This window comes from Gymnoscopelus braueri (assembly GCF_963280865.1).
Source record: "Gymnoscopelus braueri genome assembly, chromosome: 19".
NCBI lineage: Eukaryota > Metazoa > Chordata > Actinopteri > Myctophiformes > Myctophidae > Gymnoscopelus > Gymnoscopelus braueri.
In genome coordinates, this window is record NC_137621.1 from 7,159,126 (window position 1) to 7,181,924 (window position 22,799).

The 22,799-nt window shown below is 40.5% G+C and overlaps 1 protein-coding gene across 1 annotated transcript; it reads right to left on the reverse strand.

Moving 5' to 3' along the window:
- Window positions 1-607: 607 nt before the first annotated feature.
- Window positions 608-22,136, reverse strand: LOC308074173 (scavenger receptor cysteine-rich type 1 protein M130-like; the record flags this gene model as incomplete). Its single annotated transcript, XM_080413505.1, has 9 exons — window positions 608-795; window positions 1,796-2,032; window positions 3,737-3,941; window positions 10,189-10,373; window positions 12,497-12,808; window positions 12,957-13,262; window positions 17,593-17,910; window positions 19,354-19,572; window positions 22,118-22,136. 9 exons carry the CDS (start codon window positions 22,134-22,136, stop codon window positions 608-610), a joined length of 1,989 nt encoding a protein of 662 aa, XP_080269631.1.
- Window positions 22,137-22,799: the final 663 nt, after the last annotated feature.

Below are 22,799 nucleotides of genomic sequence, written 5' to 3' on the forward strand. Positions count from 1 at the left end.
CACAAAACATTTTCCATATTTTCCATGTGCCCCAACTTTCAGCAGCTGTGACAGGTTCCTCTAAAGGAGTTGAATTTGAATGGAAACAACGGCTTGTTTGACCAATTTGAATTTAGGAGGAGCAATAATTTTAGGTCAGCTTTAAAATGTAATGGCGAGTATAAAACTTTCAGGGCTGTTGGTAGAGCATTCCACTGTGTTATGGCTGTGTAGCAGAATGCATTCTCTTCCATGAGTGACTTGAATTACCGTAATTTTCGCACTATAAGCCGCACCTGAGTATAAGCCGCAGCAGCTAAATTGAATGATTTGTACATATATAAGCCGCACTGGACTATAAGCCGCAGGTGTAAAATCCATAGATTTAGGAGGTCCCCTAGTGGCCGTTAGCTGTAAAAATCCATAGATAAGCAGCACCGTTATATAAGCCGCAGGGTCGAAAAATGGGAAAAAAGTCGCGGCTTATAGTCCGAAATTTACGGTATGTTGGTTTGTTTACTGTTGAGTGAGAAATCAATGTTGCACATTAAGCTAATCATCTGTGAACCCCTCCTAAATCATTTGGGGATCTCCCTGGGGGTCCGGACCCACAGTTTGAACCACTGCACTAGGTGGTCTCTTGATTCTGGTTTAACTCCTCCACCAGCTCCTCTAGGTGGTCTGCAGGTCCTGGTTCTAGATGGTCTGCAGGTTGGGGGACAGCATGGACCTCAGCTGCCGTCACTCTTATGTAAGAACCTGTTTCCACATCATCGTACACCTCCTGTGGGTCCTCCACCTCATAGATCACACTATCTGATCACACACACACACACACACACACACACACACACACACACACACACACACACACACACACACACACACACACACACACACACACACACACACACACACACACACACACACACACACACACACACACACACACACACACACACAGTTACTTACACATAATATTATAATTATTTAGAAAAGGTGGCTTTAAACCAGAGGTTCTCAAAGTGAGGTCCAGGGACCCATAGGGTTCCGTAAGGGGATTCCAAAGAGTCTGAGAGTGTACAAGCAGTGTACATTTGCATGCTCTCAGAGTGTGGGGGTCCTTGAAATAAATATTTTGAGAGTCACTGCTTTAGACAATGCTCAGTATTGTATTGTGTTGCACATATTTATATCTTATCATTAAAAATATTCAATATACTTCAACCAGCCATTAAAAGGTGTGACTCCTTATCCTCTTTCGAAACCACCATAAAAGAGCACCTGTCTGCAATTTTCAACAGGACCTAGATAAGTCTTCTAGCTTGCCACCAGAAAATGGCTTTGGATAGTATTGTATGTCTTTTATGTCTTGATGAATTGGATACGTAAAAAGGACCACAATGGAAACAAGCCCTCAGGGCCTTTTGTGTTATCCTTCATTACTTGTGTAATTGTACTGCTGTACTGTTTGCAATTTATTAATAAAGTATTCAATCAATCAAATTATTATTATAGCATTCGCTACTGAAATGAAAACAAGATAGAAACACAACAACTCAAACTCAAAGATGTATTCAGACACCGCATTGATCGTAGGCTGCAAACGAAAACATACTGTAATATAATCTATGAAAAGGATCAGAATCAGGTGTGTTTGCATCAGGGTCGTTATGAAAGAGGACTATGGTTTACTCCTGTGAGGTTAAAGCACATTGTGGCGACTATACTGAGACAACACAACTGAGATAACAATCATTATGAGTTTGATAATGAATGTGTTACACTGTCTGATGAAAATGTAAATATCACTCACCATGACGATTCAAGGATTCTATGTCAGTGATGCCAGTATCGTCATATGGGTGGTCTGCAGGTCCTGGTTCTAGGTGGTCTGCAGGTCCTGGTTCTAGGTGGTCTGCAGGTCCTGGTTCTAGATGGTCTGCAGGTTCGGGGACAGCATGGACCTCAGCTGCCGTCACTCTGATGTCAGAGCCTGTTTCCACATCATCGTACACCTCCTGTGGGTCCTCCACCTCATAGATCACACTGTCTGTATGTGTACACACACGCACGCACACACACACACACACACACACACACACACACACACACACACACACACACACACACACACACACACACACACACACACACACACACACACACACACACACACACACACACACACACACCCCCACACACACACACACACACACACACACACACACACACACAATTTACAGGGAAACAAATGTAACAGGGTTAGACAGTTCAAGGGCACTTAGGGTACATACGCATACAGTAGCACCTTCTCCTCCACACAGACAAACTGCCTATAGCAGCTGAAACAGAGCAATATTTAGCAAGTTGTTTGGCCTTGCTCTTTGTCATGCCAACGATTTTCAGGCCACTCGTGATAAGTTTATATACATGGCACAGGCTTCAAAATACGAGTATGCAGAGTTCCAAAGTTTGATATGATTCCAAGTAACGGTTGGTACTTAGAATGTTTATATTGAAAAGCCTGGTCCATGTACAAATCAAAAACACAGCTTAGTCCTACTTCTAGGATCAGGACCTCCTTGTGACTGGTGTCAACAAACACAACATCAGGTGTATTCAGGATGCTAGCAAAGACGTCACAAGCATAATTAAACCAATCTATTAACACTCTTGAATGTTTTTGCTGCTCTGGATGCCATGCATTGTTGTACTGCATCAGACACTATGTCAACAATACGGTCACAGTGAGCAATGTACACGTTTTTATAAGCACCAAACACACACACACACACACACACACACACACACACACACACACACACACACACACACACACACACACACACACACACACACACACACACACACACACACACACACACACACACACACAGTTACTTAAATGTTATAATTATTTAGAAAAGGTGACTTTAAACCAGAGGTTCTCAAAGTGGGGTCCAGGGACCCATAGGGTTCGGAAGGGGATTCCAAATGGACCCTTACAGGTCTGTAACTCTGAGAGTGTACAAGCAGTGTACATTTGCATGCTCTCAGAGTTATGGGGGTCCTTGAAATAAAAAAGTTTGAGAGTCACTGCTTTAGACAATGCTCAGTATTGTATTGCACATATTTAAATCTTATCATTAAAAATATTCAATATACTTCAACCAGCCATTAAAAGGTGTGACTCCCTATCCTCTTTCGAAACCACCATAAAAGAGCACCTGTCTGCAATTTTCAACAGGACCTAGATAAGCTTGCCACCAGAAAATGTCTTTGGATAGTATTGTATGTCTTTTATGTCTTGATGAATTGGATACGTAAAAAGGACCACAATGGAAACAAGCCCTCAGGGCCTTTTGTGTTATCCTTCTACATTACTTGTGTAATTGTACTGCTGTACTGTTTGCAATTTATTAATAAAGTATTCAATCAATCAAATTATTACTATAGCATTCGCTACTGAAATGAAAACAAGATAGAAACACAACAACTCAAACTCAAAGATGTATTCAGACACCGCATTGATCGTAGGCTGCAAACGAAAACATACTGTAATATAATCTATGAAAAGGATCAGAATCAGGTGTGTTTGCATCAGGGTCGTTATGAAAGAGGACTATGGTTTACTCCTGTGAGGTTAAAGCACATTGTGGCGACTATACTGAGACAACACAACTGAGATAACAATCATTATGAGTTTGATAATGAATGTGTTACACTGTCTGATGAAAATGTAAATATCACTCACCATGACGATTCAAGGATTCTATGTCAGTGATGCCAGTATCGTCATATGGGTGGTCTGCAGGTCCTGGTTCTAGGTGGTCTGCAGGTCCTGGTTCTAGGTGGTCTGCAGGTCCTGGTTCTAGATGGTCTGCAGGTTCGGGGACAGCATGGACCTCAGCTGCCGTCACTCTGATGTCAGAGCCTGTTTCCACATCATCGTACACCTCCTGTGGGTCCTCCACCTCATAGATCACACTGTCTGTATGTGTACACACACGCACGCACGCACGCACGCACGCACGCACGCACGCACGCACGCACGCACGCACGCACGCACGCACGCACGCACGCACGCACGCACGCACACACGCACACACGCACACACACACACACACACACACACACACACACACACACACAGGAGTGACTCCCTCCCTTTCCTCTGTCAAAAGACCACCTGTCGGCAATTAGCGGAGCAGGTGGGTACACCGATACTGACAAACATTTGGCTTGCACTGCTGCATGGTGGCACTTTAAGCAGCAGTTTCATGCCATCATTATAAGCCATAGTGAGTTTCTGCATACTGCTCTTTCTGTAGCGCCGCCACAAGTGGACAGTATACATAGGTGTGCAAACAGCTTTGAATAGTGTGGACTTCACAGAAGTTGAACACATACTAAACTTACGAACAATCATGTTAGCTTGTGCATACAACATTCTACGTTGCCTGTAGATGCCCCTATCATCAGATCATTTGTTAAATACTGACCTAAGTACTTGACCTCATCACAGACCTTAAGGGCAGTACCAGACAGAAAAAAAAAGAAAAAGGAAATGACAATTTACTGTCCCATGGGGCATTGAGGGAATTATGGGCGTCACTTCCTGTTGTCAGTCATTCTGGACAGACTGACGACAGGAAGTGATGCCCATAATTCCCTGGGAAACTTCTGGATAGTATTGTATGTCTTGAAGAATTGAATACGCAGTTCCACAATGGAAAGAAGCCCTCAGGGCTTTTTGAGTCATCCTTTTAACATTACTTGTGTAATTGTACTGCTGTACTGCTTGCAATTTGTTAATAAAGTATTCAATCAAACAAATTATTATTATTATCATTATTATTATTATTATTATTATTATTATTATTATTATTATTATTATTATTACACTTATTATTATTCATTGGGTGCTTTCACAAAGGTTTACCAGTCGCTCCAAGCTTTCTTGCACGTTGAGTATTGATGTAATGAGGCTGTGGGTTATGGTAGACGGTCACTTTCTCCCTATCAATATCATCGTACAAGGAGGAAATTCTTCCTGCTTCGTTCTGTGTGGCCGCTGCTGCCTCTGGTCTTAGTCCTGCATTCGCAATTAAAATGAAGAGAGCCTTTATGAAAGAGGACTATGGTTTACTCCTGTGAGGTTAAAGCACATTGTGATGACTTTACTGAGACAACACAACTGAGATAACAATCATTATGAGTTTGATAATGAATCTGTTACACTGTCTGATGAAAATGTAAATATCACTCACCAAGAAGATTCAAGGCTTTTCTGTAATTTGCAGTGATGCCAATATCCTCATATACAACAAGTTCATCCTCTTTGAATGTTTGTGAAGATTTCCTTACTAGATGAAAACAGTTATTGCAGGTTATCCGTGCAAGAAAGAAAATTAAATGTACTGGTGTACATGCAGCTACAGATAAAATGCCACATCAGAACATTACATCACAGTACTCTATATATATATATAACCCGGTATACGGTGTTATACAGGGTTATACCAGTGTTATACAGTGTTATAACAGTTTTACACTGTGTTTTACAGCATTATACAGTTTAATGCAGTGTTATAGTGTTATAGAGCCAGTGACACTGAAAATAAAATAACAAATGTGTATCACTGTCTGATGAAAATGTGAATATCACTCACCAAGAGGCTTCAAGGCTTTTATGTCATTTGCAGTGATGCCAATATCCTCATATACAACAAGTTCATCCTCTTCGACTTTTTGTGAAGATTTCCTCACTAGATAACAACAGAGTTAGAAAATAATTTGTGCAAGAAAGAGAAATACAGTTAATGGTGTACATGCAAATGTTCCAACATTTTACGCATGCCCATGCACATATAGGGGCCGGGCATAGCGACGTCACAGGGTCGAGACGCCGTTAAATCAGCCCACATTCGCCGCCATCTTGAGTGAGTAGATTGACAGCTGCCACAAGTGTAGAGTAGTGTAGTGTAGTCTGTAGTCCTGTGTTTGTTGTCCAGCAAGTAGACGGTGTACATTATTATCTATCTCTAACTTGTCTGTTGCTCTAATTTAGCAATGGTACGACAGTGCTGCATTATCGGATGTAATGCCAAGGTTTCAGACGTTAAATTAAAAAAGTTAAATTGCACACATTTCCAACCTGGAAGAAAAGCTTTGGAGATCAGATGTCGGAGATATCAAAGAAATGTCGTATGGCTTGGCTTGGGTATCTTAAATACAATGAGATTGAGCTAACAGCTAAATTGTGTTTCTCTATGTGTCCAGTCTGAGAAACGTTGTCTAACGTGGGTGGCTCACGGCAAGTAGTCAGCAAGTGTTCAGACGTCGGAGATATCAAATAAATGTAGTATGGCTTGGGTGTCAGCTGACGAAATAACCTTCAACAACATTCCCAAACACATATAAGCTCAAAGAACGAGCATGACAGCACACAATCAAAAATATAAACATCTGTTGGAGGCGAGGGCGAGGGCGAGCATCAGCGTTGCCATGTCGGCTTATTATAAGCGACTTTGGGCTTCTTTTTCTGTAAAGTTGCTTGTAAAATTTGTAGTTTTGTGTGGCTTATTTATAAAGTGTACTTGCTTATTTAGGCTTATTTAGGTACTTGCTTATTTAGGCTTTAAAAAAAAAAATTTAAACCAGTGGTTCTCAAATCTTTTCATGAAAATGTTTTGTGCCAGGGAGCATTTGTGTTGTTAGAATGTTTAAAAAAATATTCCAAATATTCTTTATTTTATTGCAAGAGTTTTTCTTAATAGCCTATGTACAAGCTCACGTGAGCTTGTAGATTGGCTATTTTCAAGTAGCCGATGTCACTAAGCCACTTCTTTTGGGCTTGTTTTCATAGACCTGGTTGCTTATTTCTCTCGCAAAATATGGCAACACTGATCGCAACAGGTCCGTTGTGCACTTTCTCAATGATCAATGAACAATATGAAATTAATAATAATACTTCGCTATAATAATATTATAAATATATATATATAAATAATCAGTACTCAAGATGACTATATTTTATTTCGGTTACACAACTAAGCAACAAAACGTTGTTCTTTTCAGGTAAAATGAATGATTGTGACTGACTGGGCACTGTCATTACATCTGGTCTAGGGCACAGATGTAATTACTTTTTTCCTGGTAGCGTGCCTTTGCGTCTGCGTTCAGCTTATCTCTGTATGGTATCTCTATGTCACGCATTGCCCGGTCCATCTTCTGTCCTTTACCAATAAATTCGCTGAAGTTCTGGACACGTCGTGACTCGTGGGTAACTGTCAATGTTGTTGATATGAGCTGTTGTTATGGAGCCCACCTAATATGGCCACCGGAACTACTTCAGCCTATGCTTGGCCACGCCTTTTGCCCGGCCCCTATACTCACAGGCAATACATTCTTAATTCATTTTCTAGGAATTAGTAACAAGGACCAAATTAATACCAATACTGAATGAATATACTAGGAACAACAAGTATGTCCAAATGCTCCCCACCTGTGACCAGATAGTAGCATTACTGCAGATACCTGAGGACAATCTCTGGACAAGTATTAAAACATGCCATTCATTTCTTTACTGGACAAGTATTAAAACGTACCATTCAGACACTTGAAACAGGACTGTTCATCTTAACCCTTTAACACATCCTATGAATTTAACATGATTGCTAAAACTGATTATTGAATGATGACACTCTTAATTCATAAAATTAAAATATGACTACACAACCACTGTCATAGAATATAACGACCGAGTCCGACTCCGAGGCCTATATACTTGGCCCTCTCCACCAAATCACTCCACTGATTTACAACCTCACAACGCATTGTGTTGCTACATGTTGTGAGCTTGTAGATCTGCTATTTTTGCCAAATGTTTGCCCAGAATAGGGACGTTAGGGTTCATGTGGTTAAAGGATCTACACCATGAATTAAAAAAATATATTTAATATTTAATGTCATATTGTTTATGTCCCTCAAACGTTTTTTCAAAAGGTTTGAGCCTAAATCAAGCCTCAGATATACTCATTCCAATTAACTTCTCTCTGGCTTACAAAGCACTTTCACCTGCAATACCACATTGTCCTGATTTGCATGTGGCGCTATTGAGCCAGTTTGTATGCATGTTATCTCCTGGTTCTGTTTTTTTTTCCTCTATGTTGGAACTGAAAAACGGGAGGGATTGCCCCGAAAGTGACGTCACTTTCGGGACCAAATCAGTTTGGTCTGTTTTGAGACCAATTTACATAAAACCCCAGATATGCTGTGAAAGCCTGAGTGCTCAAACTGGGGTATTTTTTGGGATAGAAGAGAGGTAGGAGAGACCAAAAAATAAGGAAAAAATAAGGAAAAGTTAAAATTCATGGTTTAATATAACATTATAAAATGAGAAGAATCCGCACAACAGGTTTGCTCCGACAAATGTTTTACCTCACACTTAAGTGTCAGTACATTACAATGTTTCGGCCACAAATTGGCCTTCATCAGGTGAACTGACCAGCCCCCCTCATTTAACTGTGGATCACAGCATGTGACCAAAGTGACATGTTACAGGGCAGAAGCATAGATATAGAAACCTAGATACTTCATTGGCTGCTGCAGTTCATTGAAGCGACCTGTATCCGCGGTCGCCATATCAGGGAAGGCACGCTGCCACTGAAAGTGACTACTGGCCAATCACAGCGCTTTGTTTCCGGGACTTGTCAGAATCTGGTTGTATAAAAATGTCCTGTAATATTTTTATACTACTACATTCTGACAAGTCCCGGAAAAGACGCGCTGTGATTGGCCAGGAGTCACTTTGATAGGCAGTTTGCCTTCCCTAAAATGGCGCCCCAGAGTCGGAGGAGGCGTCTACTTTTATATGTATATGGGCAGAAGTAGGTAACACCAAGACTAATCTCTCAAGAACAGATTCTGCACTGCGTTGGAATCTGTCGGTGAGGTTCGTCATAACATGTGCGCATGGGCGTGCCTTCAGATCAGGAAGCGGGCCGCGCTTTACCCAATCAAATGTAGTGGGCGGGATTCACGTGTCCGTCCATCCTTCCCCCCTCGAAACAAACCGAAACTAATTTAACAATAGCGTCCGCGGAGCAGACAAAACCACGGAAAGATATTCACATTTTAACTTACTCTTTCATCATAGAAACAAGTGGGCTTATAACCAAAACGATCCATGTTCTCTGGGAGAAGTGGTGTTAGTGTTCCGTGTAGAAATATTGTTAGTGGGAATGAAAACATAGTCGCACCAACCGGAAGTGATGCGCTGAAGGCATACACAAAACACCGGTTTCCTTGCGCTCTGGCTCTACGTTTTCGTCCTCCCAGAGCCAACAGACATAGAACAAACAGCAGAGGGCGCTGTTTTTCATTTTCAGTTGGCGATGGGTTCCCAGATTGCACCAAGACAAACCATTAGCCAATCACAAACGCAAATCAGTTCACCTGATGAAGGCCAAACCATGGCCAAAATCTTGTAATGTACTGACACTTTGTGTGAAGTAAAATATTTGTTGGAGCAAAGCTGTTGTGCGGATTCTTCACATTTTAAACTCTTTGCGTCCAGCACCAGCGACCAACTGGATGTGCGCAACTTTCTATTTGACCTAATATAACATTACTCACGACAATTAACAGTGAGGCGCCTTCTCAGGAAGAGGAAGAGGAGAATCAGCATTGTCACAATCACAAGGACAGTGATGATTATAGCCACCTCCGCAGTTGTAATGGGAAGCTGATAACCTGAAATCAGTTAATTAACACTCAGGACTTTTATTTATTGCGTAGTTGATTTTCTTGTCATCATAAAAACAAAAAGGAAAATAAGACATAAGAGGCAAGATAAAACCAGAACAACTGAATAGTAAGGACACAGTGATAAAAACAGGATGACTTGTTTGTGAACACTATATGAAAGTAGTACAGTAGGTTTGCTACCTTGGCAATAGATTTCAGCTGGTGTGACATTCTTACAAGACTGCTGATGGACACAGTATCTGATGTCCAAATTATCTCTTGTGCAAACCAATGACATTTGCAGGTCCTAAAATAAATAAATATATGAGAGTTTACTTTCCCCTCACTGTTTTCTGTCAGGGATGTCATACAAGAACTGGTTTGTTCCACAAAAAATAATAATTGTATTATACTGTACTTGAAACAAGACAAAACATACAGGAAACAGGAGTTTACCTCCTCTGTGCTTTTCACATCTGTCTTAATGTAATCTATGGCTTCACCACATTCTTCACCAAGTTCCTGGCACACAAGGTTCTTGAACTCCTTTGTTAAATTTAGTGGACACACATGCTGCCACTTTAGATACTGGACCTTAAGTGTGCCTCCACACTTCTCTGTGGTGTTGAATTTGATGCCACCTGTTAAAAGTGAAAGGAAAACCCTGCTTTTACTCCCTGTTATGTGGAAAAAAGGTGTTGCATCAAATCTTTTGGACAGATATATTTTAATAGTAAGTACAAAAAAACTAGGAGCATTTATAATCTACAAAACTAAAAATCTATTCTGATTGGCTACGATTGGCTTTCGAAGTTTGCAGGAGTGGCCCGTTTTTTACAAAATGCCACAAGCACCACCGGACTGGTCGGTGTGAAACTTTACTCGCACACTCCCAGTAACCAAAGGATGAACATCCATCCCAGAGTTTTCAAATCGGCCTTTTATAGCGCCATCATGAGGCCCATTTCTGCAACAAAAAAAATGTTGCTACTACTTTGTTCCAAACCTCACGCTAATTGCTACACATGGTCTCTCTAGTCATGTGATCAAATGATTACCTGCAATATCTGTCCGGTGGACTTTGCTTGGCTTGGGATTAATTCCACAATGTAATGCGGGAGCATTTGAAGAGCAGGCACATTTCACTATGCAGTAGATTGCCTCGTTATGGCCTCATTAGCTTATTAGCTCGCTAGCCGTGAAACAAAATGGAAGCAGAAAACGTTGAGTGCCGGATACAGTAGGCGGAGCACTGAGGAGCATAAAGCTCGGTATGTCTGTGGCGGTAAATAGATACCCATTAACCTACAGCAGGGGTAGGCACTAGAAAGTGGTGTGTTCTACTGTGTTGCGCTATATACGTGGTATGACGTGGATAATGTTTGGGAAAAAAGCGTATGCCCTCTACTAACCATTTCATCCATTGACCATGCGCGAGCGTATGACCACGACCACGCGCATGCCGTGCAGGGAATGATTATCGCATGCCCTCCGTAAAAACACCAGTGGGGTAGGCAAGCTTAGACACGGGTGCCAACATTGGCACAGGGGAAGGTGATCACTGACACACTGGCATAAGTGTGAGAGAGGTTTTTACTTTTAAAATTAAATATTAAAAAACAAGTTTAGTCAGTTAAATGAAGTCCTCTCACATCTATATACAAATTACATCCTGCACATAATTCTATATTCATTCAAACTCCTAACTCTGACTGGGGAGGGAGTCTGGGAGATAGGTGGGTTATTGCTCATTACATCCTGGATGTGAAAGAACATATTTCTGAAGAAGAAGAAACAAGAACGAAATGACAAAAGTCATATTCTACCAGGTGCTCTGTGTGTGTGTGTGTGTGTGTGTGTGTGTGTGTGTGTGTGTGTGTGTGTGTGTGTGTGTGTGTGTGTGTGTGTGTGTGTGTGTGTGTGTGTGTGTGTGTGATTGTTTTCATATACCTGATTACTTGTTTTTCGGATTGCTTGTTTCTCGCCAAACCTGACAACATTATATGTGACGGTAAACGCTAATAAAGTTTTTTATATAAGTGGTGGCAACATTTTTAGACACCACACGGGTCTTCCCAACAATAGCGAAGATTGAAGTCAGTGTGAACATGGCCAAATAATAACTTAATAGCCAAACTAGGTCTAATGAAGCACGCTAGCATTTAGGCTAACTCTGTTCCCTGAGGCAGCAGTGCACTTGCACTGTCTGCAACTGTTGCAGTGTGAATGAGGGGAGCGGAGGGCGGTTACTGCGGAGGACGGCGAGATCCATTAGAAATTATAATCAAGAACAAAAAATATGGCTTGAATGTGAACATTTGAATGTAAAAGATTACTGTTACCCTTTAGCCTTTTTTAATCAAAATAATAAAATAGTTTTTTTTTTTGTCAGAAGAAGAGAAAGAGTACCATAAGTGGCTTTTATTCGTTTTGATTTGTTTATATTGATTTATGTATTTTAGGAGTAGTAGCCTGATCAGCAGCTGAGCTAAATTGTATAACAACTTTTTAATAAATAATTCATCTTTATTGTCTTTATCGTTAGTTAGAACATGCCTAAAACAACCTAAAATTAAAATTATAAGGTAATTGCTGAGTAAGTGCCATAATCGTTTAAATAATCACCCGATTCATCGATTATGGAAATAATCGTTAATTGCAGCCTTAATATATATCGATAGATCGATAGATCGATAGATAGATAGATAGATAGATAGATAGATGGATAGATGCTGTAGATAGATAGTCATTATGTGTGTGTTACCTGAACAGATCACTTCCATTCCATTTTTCATTGTCATTGGAATTAGTGTGGAATTGACAAGGGCCTTAACTACACACTCCCTCAATGAATTCTCAGACCCATAACATGATATTATCCATATAGGTTGAAGTGTAGAATCTTGAATATTGTCTACTGAGACAGCAGAGCCACAGTCCAGCTGTTTACACACTGCAGAATATAACTTCAGGTTTACTGAATCACCAATCATTGGATTCCACTCTCCCTGGTGTTTCATCTCCAGTACACCAGTACAATTATGGGTTCCTCTCACCAACCTGAAATCATCAGGTTCTGTACAGAGACAAAAGAGTAAGCAGCAATTATGCTTTCAAAATAAAATAATACAAATTGAATACAAACCAGATTTACTGTTTGTTATTATCGCAGGCTAGCAAAATCAAAACAAAAATCCAAAAGTGTAGTTTTACTTGTAGCCTACCTGAGCAGGTGAGTTCAACAGTTCTGTTAGGAGAGCAGGTGTTTGAACTTGAGTTTGCGGTTTCACAGTCCAGGAGAACAGACTCGTTGCCTTCACACTGGAACTCTTTGGTCCACATTGGAGCGTTCACTTCTCCATAAAGAGCTCCCTGGCTGACAGAAGGAGTTCCACAGCCAAGCTCCCTACAGACCACCTCTGCATCCTGCTGGTCAAAGTCACCTTCACACACTGAGACCCACGACTGATTAGACTTCACCTCCACTCTGCCTGAACAGAAAGTAGTCCCATTCACCAACCTCACAGACTCTGAAGAGAGAGAGAGAGAGAGAGAGAGCGAGAGAGAGAGAGAGAGAGAGAGAGAGAGAGAGAGAGAGAGAGAGAAAGAGAAAGAGAAAGAGAAAGAGAAAAAGAGAGAGAGAGAGAGAGAGAGAGAGAGAGAGAGAGAGAGAGAGAGAGAGAGAGTGAGAGGCATACTGCTCGATGTGGTCATCTGTGGGGTTCAGAAATACACACTGCTGAGTGCTGAGGGCTCTCTGGTCGTTTGTAAAATCAGATCGGTTACGTTGCCCTTTGAAAATTCTGTGCACTGCGCCCTTTAGGCTAGTGACAATGGGCCCAAAAAGTGGAGATACCTCTACCAGAGGTAGGACCAAACACAACATAGCTTTTTCTCATCTCTAAGGCCTCCCATACATGAAATGGATTCTTGTATAAAAATATGTTACTGCAAAAGTGGTGAAATTGATATATATATAAAGTTATACACCCCAAACAAAAAATAAAGGCTGGTCCTCTGGGGGTTGAGGCATATATGTGATGGGGTCAGTTTTGTAACTGCATGTTTTATCATTTATTTTAAGTTGAGTGTATATGTTTGAGTTGGTGTGGCAATTGTTATTTTGGTGCACAATATGTACTCTGTTACTGCCCCAAGAACAGTATCACACAGCAACAAGGGCGGATCAACAGGGTCACATGAAGACTCCGTTTTGGGACAATTAATTAATTTCGTGGAACACTATCCCTGGCCTGTTTATGACAATTGACAATTAGTGCATGCTTTTATATTCTTTTAACTTAATACTTTATAGTTCTTACTTTTGTGTGCAGTGATTCTGAGAGTGTTGTGGACAGTAGGCTGTTGTGGGACAGTTAAACTGATCTGAATTATTTCTTAGCCTCTAAGGAGACCCCCTGGGATAAAAAGGACAGAAGACTATATGGACTGATTGACTGTTATCTACCTCTTAAAAAAAGGACCGCATGGACATTGCCTCTAGTAGGACTGTGATACCTGATCATTTTTGCATTTCGGCAATAAACCTGTTTTATTGCACCCTTGCTCTTGTGTTTTTACTCTGCTCAACCCTGGTATACAGTATGTAAGAACCTGTTGAAAGTGGTTATTTGGAGTTCCTGGGCTCTATTATCCTCCAGGTGGCGTAGTCTGTTCTACATTATATATTTGTTATTTCCACCTCGCCTCATATAAACTCATGTAGATTCACAGTGGAAGCTCTGAGAGGTTTAAAACGTGGCATACTTGAAGCCAGGACATCCCTCTACATTCTAGAAAAGAACTGAATGTCAATATCTGAGATATAGTCATTAGAACACATACACCTATATAAGACATGTGGCTTGTAGGAAAGCTGTGGTTCTCCTGAATCCAGCAATACAATTGCGTAAATGTAGCTTGCATACTCAAGGAGTTATGCCACTAAACGTGTATGGTGTCCCAAATGGAGGGGAACATAAAACAGTCCTAATGAAATCTACAGTATCACACAAATTTGTTTTATTTTTACTTCACTTATCAAGGGGGGGGAAATAATAACAAATTCACTTGAGTTGAAGTCCCTAAAATGTATGAAATGTACCAAACTTGAGAAAATTTGAAAATGTGGAAAATGTATGGAACTTCAACAATAGTGCAGATGAAAATGCAGGCCTACAGTAGAACTGGCACACCTGGATAGAGGAAACCAAGCTCCACCCATTTGATGCTCAATGTCGTCCCTTCTTAAACTAATGGCCTAATGCTTCATTCACACCAAATAAAGCTGAACAATGAATCAGCTTTTATTTTCAATGTTTCAATCTATGCAATGTTTCAATCTATGCAAATCAGCTTTTACATTTTTTAATGAGCTTTTAAAATCTCAAATAGAAAAGCGTGCTTTATTTCTCCCTAAACCTCATTCCAATTCAGCTTTTTTTGCCTTTCGAGCCGTCAGCTTTTTAAGAAAAATATATATTTTTTAAATAACGGCTGTATATGTAATATTAATGGTGATTTGGCAAGAACATGGCATATTTATGGACTGAAATAAAAGGATATACAACCAACAAGTTGTGGAAGTGGTGAAAACCGGTTGTGTACCGTGACGGCCTTTTACCCACCCGGCTGGGGGAGGATTGTCATACGGTCCGCCGTGCCTGGTTCTAACCGGGCGGAGCGGGGTATTGCAGCATATGTGACTATTGAACGCCGGAGGCCGAACACACACCCAAGTTACATACTACATACTGTCATTAAATTAATGATTAATTAATTATAACCTTTATCACCGACACACCACGTGCCGATGATCATTCTGGCCTGCTCTGAAACGACGTGTCTTTCTCCCCGCTGCAGCACATTTTGTGTGTGTGTGTGTGTGTGTGTGTGTGTGTGTGTGTGTGTGTGTCAGTGGTGGAAAAAGTACTCACATTGTTTACTCAAGTAAAAGTATCAATACTAGAATGCAAGTAAAAGTCCGGAATTCAAAATTTACTATAGTGAAAGTACAAAAGTATTGGTATCAAAATGTACTTAAAGTACCATGCAGAAAGTGTTCAAAATGTGTACAAATCTTTTGAAATTAGCAGATCTACAAGCACACATTGTGAGCTTGTAGATCTGCTATTTTCAAATCGCCAAAATGTATATAGGGTTGAAGTGGTTAATGTATGTTGTGTAATAATAATCAAAATCCACATAGTAACTAGTAACTAAAGTTGTCAAATAATTGTAGTGTAGTATAAGTACAATATTTGCCTCTGGGATGTAGCGGAGTAGAAGTAAAGGTATTGAAAATTGGAAATAATCCAGTAAAGTAAAAAATACCTCAAGTACTTAAGTACAGTACTTGAGTATATGTACTTAGTTACTTTGGCTCTGCCACGGTCCCCCTAACCATTGAACGCCGACCGTGGACTAAACACACAAAAACGAAAAGTTTTTAATCTAGCAGATGTACATCTATAGACAGACAACAAACTAAACAATATAATGGAGAACAGAAGTTTAAACACAGCTCCAGTCGTCCGCCCGGTGGTCGCTATGCGGTCGTGAGGAGATGCCGGGCCGTTTCCCCACTGGTGACTCGCGAGGTGAGACCGTGATGAACAGATTTCCCTGGTGCTTTTTCCACACAGCATTCACAAATGTATATGAATGTTTTTAATTAGCAGCTGTGCATGTTAAAGTATTGAAGATTGTGAAACTTGGGCAACTACATACTTTCATTAATTAATTAATGAATAACCTTTATCACACACCGAGTGTGTGTGATCACTCTAGGAGCTCTGAATCGGCATGTAGATGCCGTCCTTCGACCCCTCGTGCACCGGACGGGTCTCGGACGGTGCTGCGGTCCTGTGTGTGTGTGTGTGTGTGTGTGTGCGTGTGCGTGTGCGTGTGCGTGTGCGTGTCTTTCTCTTTTTACTAAATAGTCAGTGTATATATAATAATGTCGCTCCACTAATAGCGAAGCATCAAACCATGAAACCATCTGTCTGTCTACGGGCTCCGGCCGTAGACATCTTTTATTAAGATTATTAAGTTCGCTTTTGTCATTTCTAGCATAGGCAACCACCGTGGTGCCTCGCTGTGGCATTGCCGTGTTATTGTCCTTGAATGTGTGAGTGAAGTGAAAGTGAAAGAAAGCAAGTATTAAACAGTTTGATAATGAATATACAGTGTATACTCATTGTCATATTATGTAATTATATATGGTGATCTGTCATGACAAAAAAAAAAAAAGCACACATATGGGGCACAAAAGCAGTTTTTAACATTTTACATGGCCATAACTCGGTGACCATTGTTGCTCTAATCAGCACAATATAGGACAAGATTTTCAGGCCAGCCTGAAAATGTAGTATATGTACATTCAAAAGGTTTCTTGGCAATAACTTTTATACTATTGGAAAGCCTGTTTATTTCCCTTTTAAATTGTGCCCTGTTTCTAAGGAACATGCATTTGTGGGATGAGCAGTGCAGCTGAGTATGTGAGTTGCGCCCATGAAAAATGCCGATGCCAGTCAGCCTATTCTGCTGTTACTGTTGTTTTGAGATTCTGAGACACGCACACGTTATGGGGTTTAACATATCGATGCGATTGGTTATCGGCCTGTGTGACTGAGAGCATTTAGCCCGGATGTGCGGGGCTTGTTGTATTCACTAAGCAGTTCATTACAGAGCTAGAACCTGACAAGCGTGTCTGTCATTCGTGTTGATATTGTGCATTATAAACACACGCACACGCACACACACACACACACACACACACACACACACACACACACACACACACACACACACACACACACACACACCAACTGTCATTGTTGAAGCAATCGTTTGCTTTACCTGAACAGGTGACCTGAAGTCCGGCTATAGTAGCGGAACGACCATAGGAACGACCAGACCGCTTTGTTCCACACTCCGTCAATGAAGATTCAGATCCTTCGCAGGAATTTGGCATAATCCAGAAAGCTGGATCAATTGCACTTTTATTGTCAAGATCTGTTGAAAGAGCAGAGCCACAGTCCAGCTGTCTACACACTACATATGATGACCTATGGGTCCATTGGTGAACATCCACTGGTCTCCAGTTTCCCTGGTGTTTCATCTCCAGTATACCAGCACAGTTACTGGTTCCTCTTACCAACCGGACATCATCAGACTCTGTACAGAGACAAGAGAGTAAGCTTTAAAAAGTAGCAACTTTAATTATAAAATAAGAATAACAAAATAAAAAATGTGTAGTTTGCCTTTTGCTATTTGGCTTGTCATTGTTTAAAATACTTATGAAAACCTTTTGAATATTCATTATTCAAGAGATTCACATGGGTTTATTCAATTAAAAGCAGCAACATATCAGTGTGGCATGTGTGGTATATCCAGGACTAAAAGTAGCTATGTAACATTAACTGAAGACTAAAACTACTTTCACTAATTCATTTTAATAAGAAACTTTTAAAGTGCCCCATGAGCATATGGAGACCATATTAAACCAGTTTGTTTCATCAGGCTGTGGTTTCTAGCAGTTAATTTAATCAGTGACACCTGAAGCATCCTGCCCATTGTAAAAAGATAAAGGGCTCAGGCTGAGGTGCTGATCAAAACAGCCCCCATGGTGTGGTAGGCCAAGTCCTTTTGTTATCTAGCAGGCTATTTACATATTACTATCCATATTACTATGCATGGGCGTCAGCTAAGTCTAAAACTGCAGCTCTGAATTCTGCTAAAAATAGCCTAAATGAGAAATTTTACCTTCAACAAAAAATAAAATCTTTCTTTTAAAAGCTGCAAAGCAAGTGAATAAACTTTAAGTGGAGACACAACGTTACCTTGGTTTAAATCTGATAATCCGTAGAGTTTACATAATTACAGTGTCATGGATTTCTGTTCCTTAATAAAAACTATCTTAACTTATAAATTAAAGACCAAATATGAAGACTTTTAGTACTAAATAATATTCTTTGGTTTATCTTTCAAAAGTATTTATAGGAATTAAGTGAATAAAACTTTGGTGATAGATAGTCATGGAGATTTAATTGTATATCAATGCATAAAGCCTATTTCATTGTAATCATTCCTATTCTGTTTTATTTTACTATTCTGGGTTAACATATCATATTTGTATGCTGTTTGGACATTTCTTGAAGTACATGAACTGTGGAGTAATAATTGAATTATGAGTTTCCATTTAAAGTCATAACCTTGTAAATTATAACTGATATAGAATACTGTTTAAGTTGGCCGTTTCTGTGAATGCATGTGCTAATTCCTACAACACACAGAACAGTAGAACCTGAATGAACTTTCTGACGTTTGTGATTGGTCGGCAGACCTGTAGTTGGAAGTGTGAAATGTTTAGACACTTCCCAGAGGTAGGTCACTGATGTGTATATATGTCACTGTTTGACTGTGAATCGGTGCGCTGTTTTATTTGACTACGGAATGGTTTTGCCTCTTATGACAATAAACAAATTGTTATGAAAGCCACTTTTGAACTGGAGCTTTGTTATTCTTACACTCAGGAAATAGTGTTGTTTTCGTCTGATTAATGGGACCAGATAAGACACATGCTCTGCAAGGCTGTACTGAAAACAACAACATTATTACCTGAGCAGGTGAGTCCAACAGTGTTGTTAGGTGAGCAGGTGTTTCTAGTTGAGTTTGAGGTTTCACAGTCCAGGAGAAATGACTCGTTGCCTTCACACTGGAACTGTTTGGTCCATGGTGTAGCCTTAACTTCTCCATAGAGCGCCCCCTGGAGGATTGAAGGAGCCCCACAGCCAAGCTCTCTACAGACCACCTCTGCATCCTGCTGGTCAAAGTCACCTTCACACACTGAGACCCACGACTGATTAGACTTCACCTCCACTCTGCCTGAACACGAACTAGTCCCATTCACCAACCTCACAAACTCTGGAGGGGGGGGGGGGAGAGAGAGAGAGAGAGAGAAGAGAGAGAGAGAGAGAGAGAGAGAGAGAGAGAGAGAGAGAGAGAGAGAGAATCTTCAACATTTCATTGAGACTTATTTCTGGCCGCGTTTGCCCACTGCCAGTGATTCTTCGATTTTCTTACCTTTTTCAAGTAGTCACAAAAAAAAAGTACACAGGAGCCAAGATACAGCCTTTTTAAGTAATAAGTTAAACAAGAAGTGAATGGAGCGGCAAATCTTCAGATCACGATATCTTGGGTTCTGAACATTTTTTTTTTAAAGAAAATAAATAAATATATATATATATATTTATACATTATATATATTATATATATATATTTGTTTTTAAATACTCGTAATAACTTGTTCTTGGCAGCCAGAGAGTTAAATATAATTCAGACAAGAAAATTATGTTTCAACAAAGTGAGCTGTGATAACTGATGTTCAGACTGATGTAACCTGCTAACAACCCCTACCCTTAAACCAATTATACATACACAGCCAAGCCCACCAGTCAGTGGACGGTGGATCATTTCAAAATTCATATCGCCCTATTTTAGAATTGTACACAGTTACACAGGTGTAGCGCACGATTGGAGCCCACATTGTGTGATTAATTTCAGTGCAACTTTAACACGTTAAAGGCCCACAGCTACGCTATACATTAATGCCTCCCATACATTAAAATACTTTGAAAAGATTTTGAAAATACTTTTAAAAGACTAAAGTCTGACACGCTCTCACATTGGAATACTTTTCAAAGAATATTCTTCAAAAACGTCCAAGTCTCACATCTAATGCATCCCTAAAGGCCTTTGCAGACAAAAAACGCATCGCATCGCCGCACGGTAAATTCGGAGCCGGTGTGCATGAGGTCATTGAGAACCATGTGTTAATTTAAAAAATGATATTGTCCGTTTTTTCCGTGCGAAAAATCGCACCCTGTCTGCAAAGGCCTTTACACTACAACACTTTGACCATATTTAGGATTTTTACAAGACTAAAGTCTGAAACCCTCTCACACTAGAAGATTTTGAAAATACTTTTCAAAGAATGTATCTGTCTTCTGTATATTCCTCAGTGAAGTGTGTGTGTGTGTGTGTGTGTGTGTGTGTGTGTGTGTGTGTGTGTGTGTGTGTGTGTGTGTGTGTGTGTGTGTGTGTGTGTGTGTGTGTGTGTGTGTGTGTGTGTGTGTGTGTGTGTGTGTGAGTATGTATGTGTGTATTGAGTATGTATATATCTATCTAAATGGAATCCATGCAACATAGAATATCAACCATTCTAGGGTGTGCTATTCAGTTTATTGTCAACATCAACTGAACTAGTGTAATTGGTAAATGGTAAATTTGCACACGAGCTCGAGAACACACACACACACACACACCCACCCACCCACCCACCCACCCACACACACACACACACACACACACACACACACACACACACACACACACACACACACACACACACACACACACACACACACACACACAAATCAAACATATGATCGGAGAAGAATCAGGGCCATCACGACAAGGTGAAGTCGGCTCAAACTATCGTCTTACACCAACGATCGGGTAATGACCGTCTGACCAACATATTAAGGGATTGAATAAGAGCAGATAAGATTATTGTCACTGCTTAAGTCACTGTTTGTGTTACCTGAACAAATCATCTCCAGTCTCTGAGTGAAAGTAGACATATTCTTTGTTACACATTCCCTCAGTGAATACTCAGATCCAACACAGGAAGATGTAATCCACCACATAGGTTGAGCTGTAGAAACATAACTCCTTTCAGTTGAAACAGCAGAGCCACAGTCCAGCTGTCTACACACTACAGATGTTGTTTTCTGGCTCCATTCAGAAACATGCACTGGGTCCCACTCTCCCTGGTGTTTCATCTCCAGTCTACCAGTACAGTTACGGGTTCCTCCCACCAACCTGATATCATCAGGCTCTGTACAGAGACAAGAGGGTAAGCATAATAAGTATAACATAATATATAAGGGTAATCATTTAATAAGTATAAAATGAGTGTTGTTTATTTCATTGTATAAAAAAAAACATAATTCAAATCAAAAGTGTAGTTGCTATCAATTAAGGTCTGTCTGTCTGTCTGTCTGTCTGTCTGTCTGTCTGTCTGTCTGTCTGTCTGTCTGTCTGTCTGTCTGTCTGTCTGTCTGTCTGTCTGTCTTTGTGTTATGGCCTTTCCATCATACTCATGTTATTTATCTTCTCGTTGCTTCTCTTTTATCATCAAATATCTCATTGTATGCCTTTTTTATATACCTTGTATACCTTATATACCTTGTATATATAATATTGTATTGTTTTTTATTTGGCCAAAAAGGGGGTTCTATAGCAATTGATTGAAAATGCTAACTTCTAACAGGCATAACCTATGTTTTGTCTACAACCATGATTTTATTTACACCTATACCTCTCATCATGAAGAACATATTTGCCTCAAGAACCCCTGATTTGCCGGAACAATGCAAGTCAGGAAATCACGGCCCATCCGTTTTGCAATACTCCTGTTATTTGATACTCGGTACTCGTTTTACCCTTTGTCAGCTCCATACATATCGCATTTAGCTTCATTCGATGCGGCTTGCTTGAGCACAGATCTCATACTATGTCTTCCATTTTGCCACTTATATTGGCTAAGCGGCACAAGCGCAGCAACAGCGGCACAAAAGTGAGACACAATCAAGAAACGCAGCCTATCAGTGAAGCTGATGGGTCAGGTTGGCCAATCAGGGAAGCCGGTGCCCACAACCCCCCAAACATACAGATAATAATAACAAACAACACTAAATAACAACATTATTACCTGAGCAGGTAAGTCCAACAGTGTTGTTAAGTGAGCAGGTGCTTCTAGTTGAATTTGAGGTTTCACAGTCCAGGAGAACATATTCGTTGCCTTTACACTGGAACTGTTTGGTCCATATTGGAGCCTTCCCTTCTCCATAAAGCGCCCCCTGGAGTACTGAAGGAGCCCCACAGCCAAGCTCCCTACAGAGCACCTCTGCATCATGCTGGTCAAAGTCGCCTTCACACACTGAGACCCACGACTGATTGGACTTCACCTCCACTCTGCCTGAACACAGACTAGTCCCATT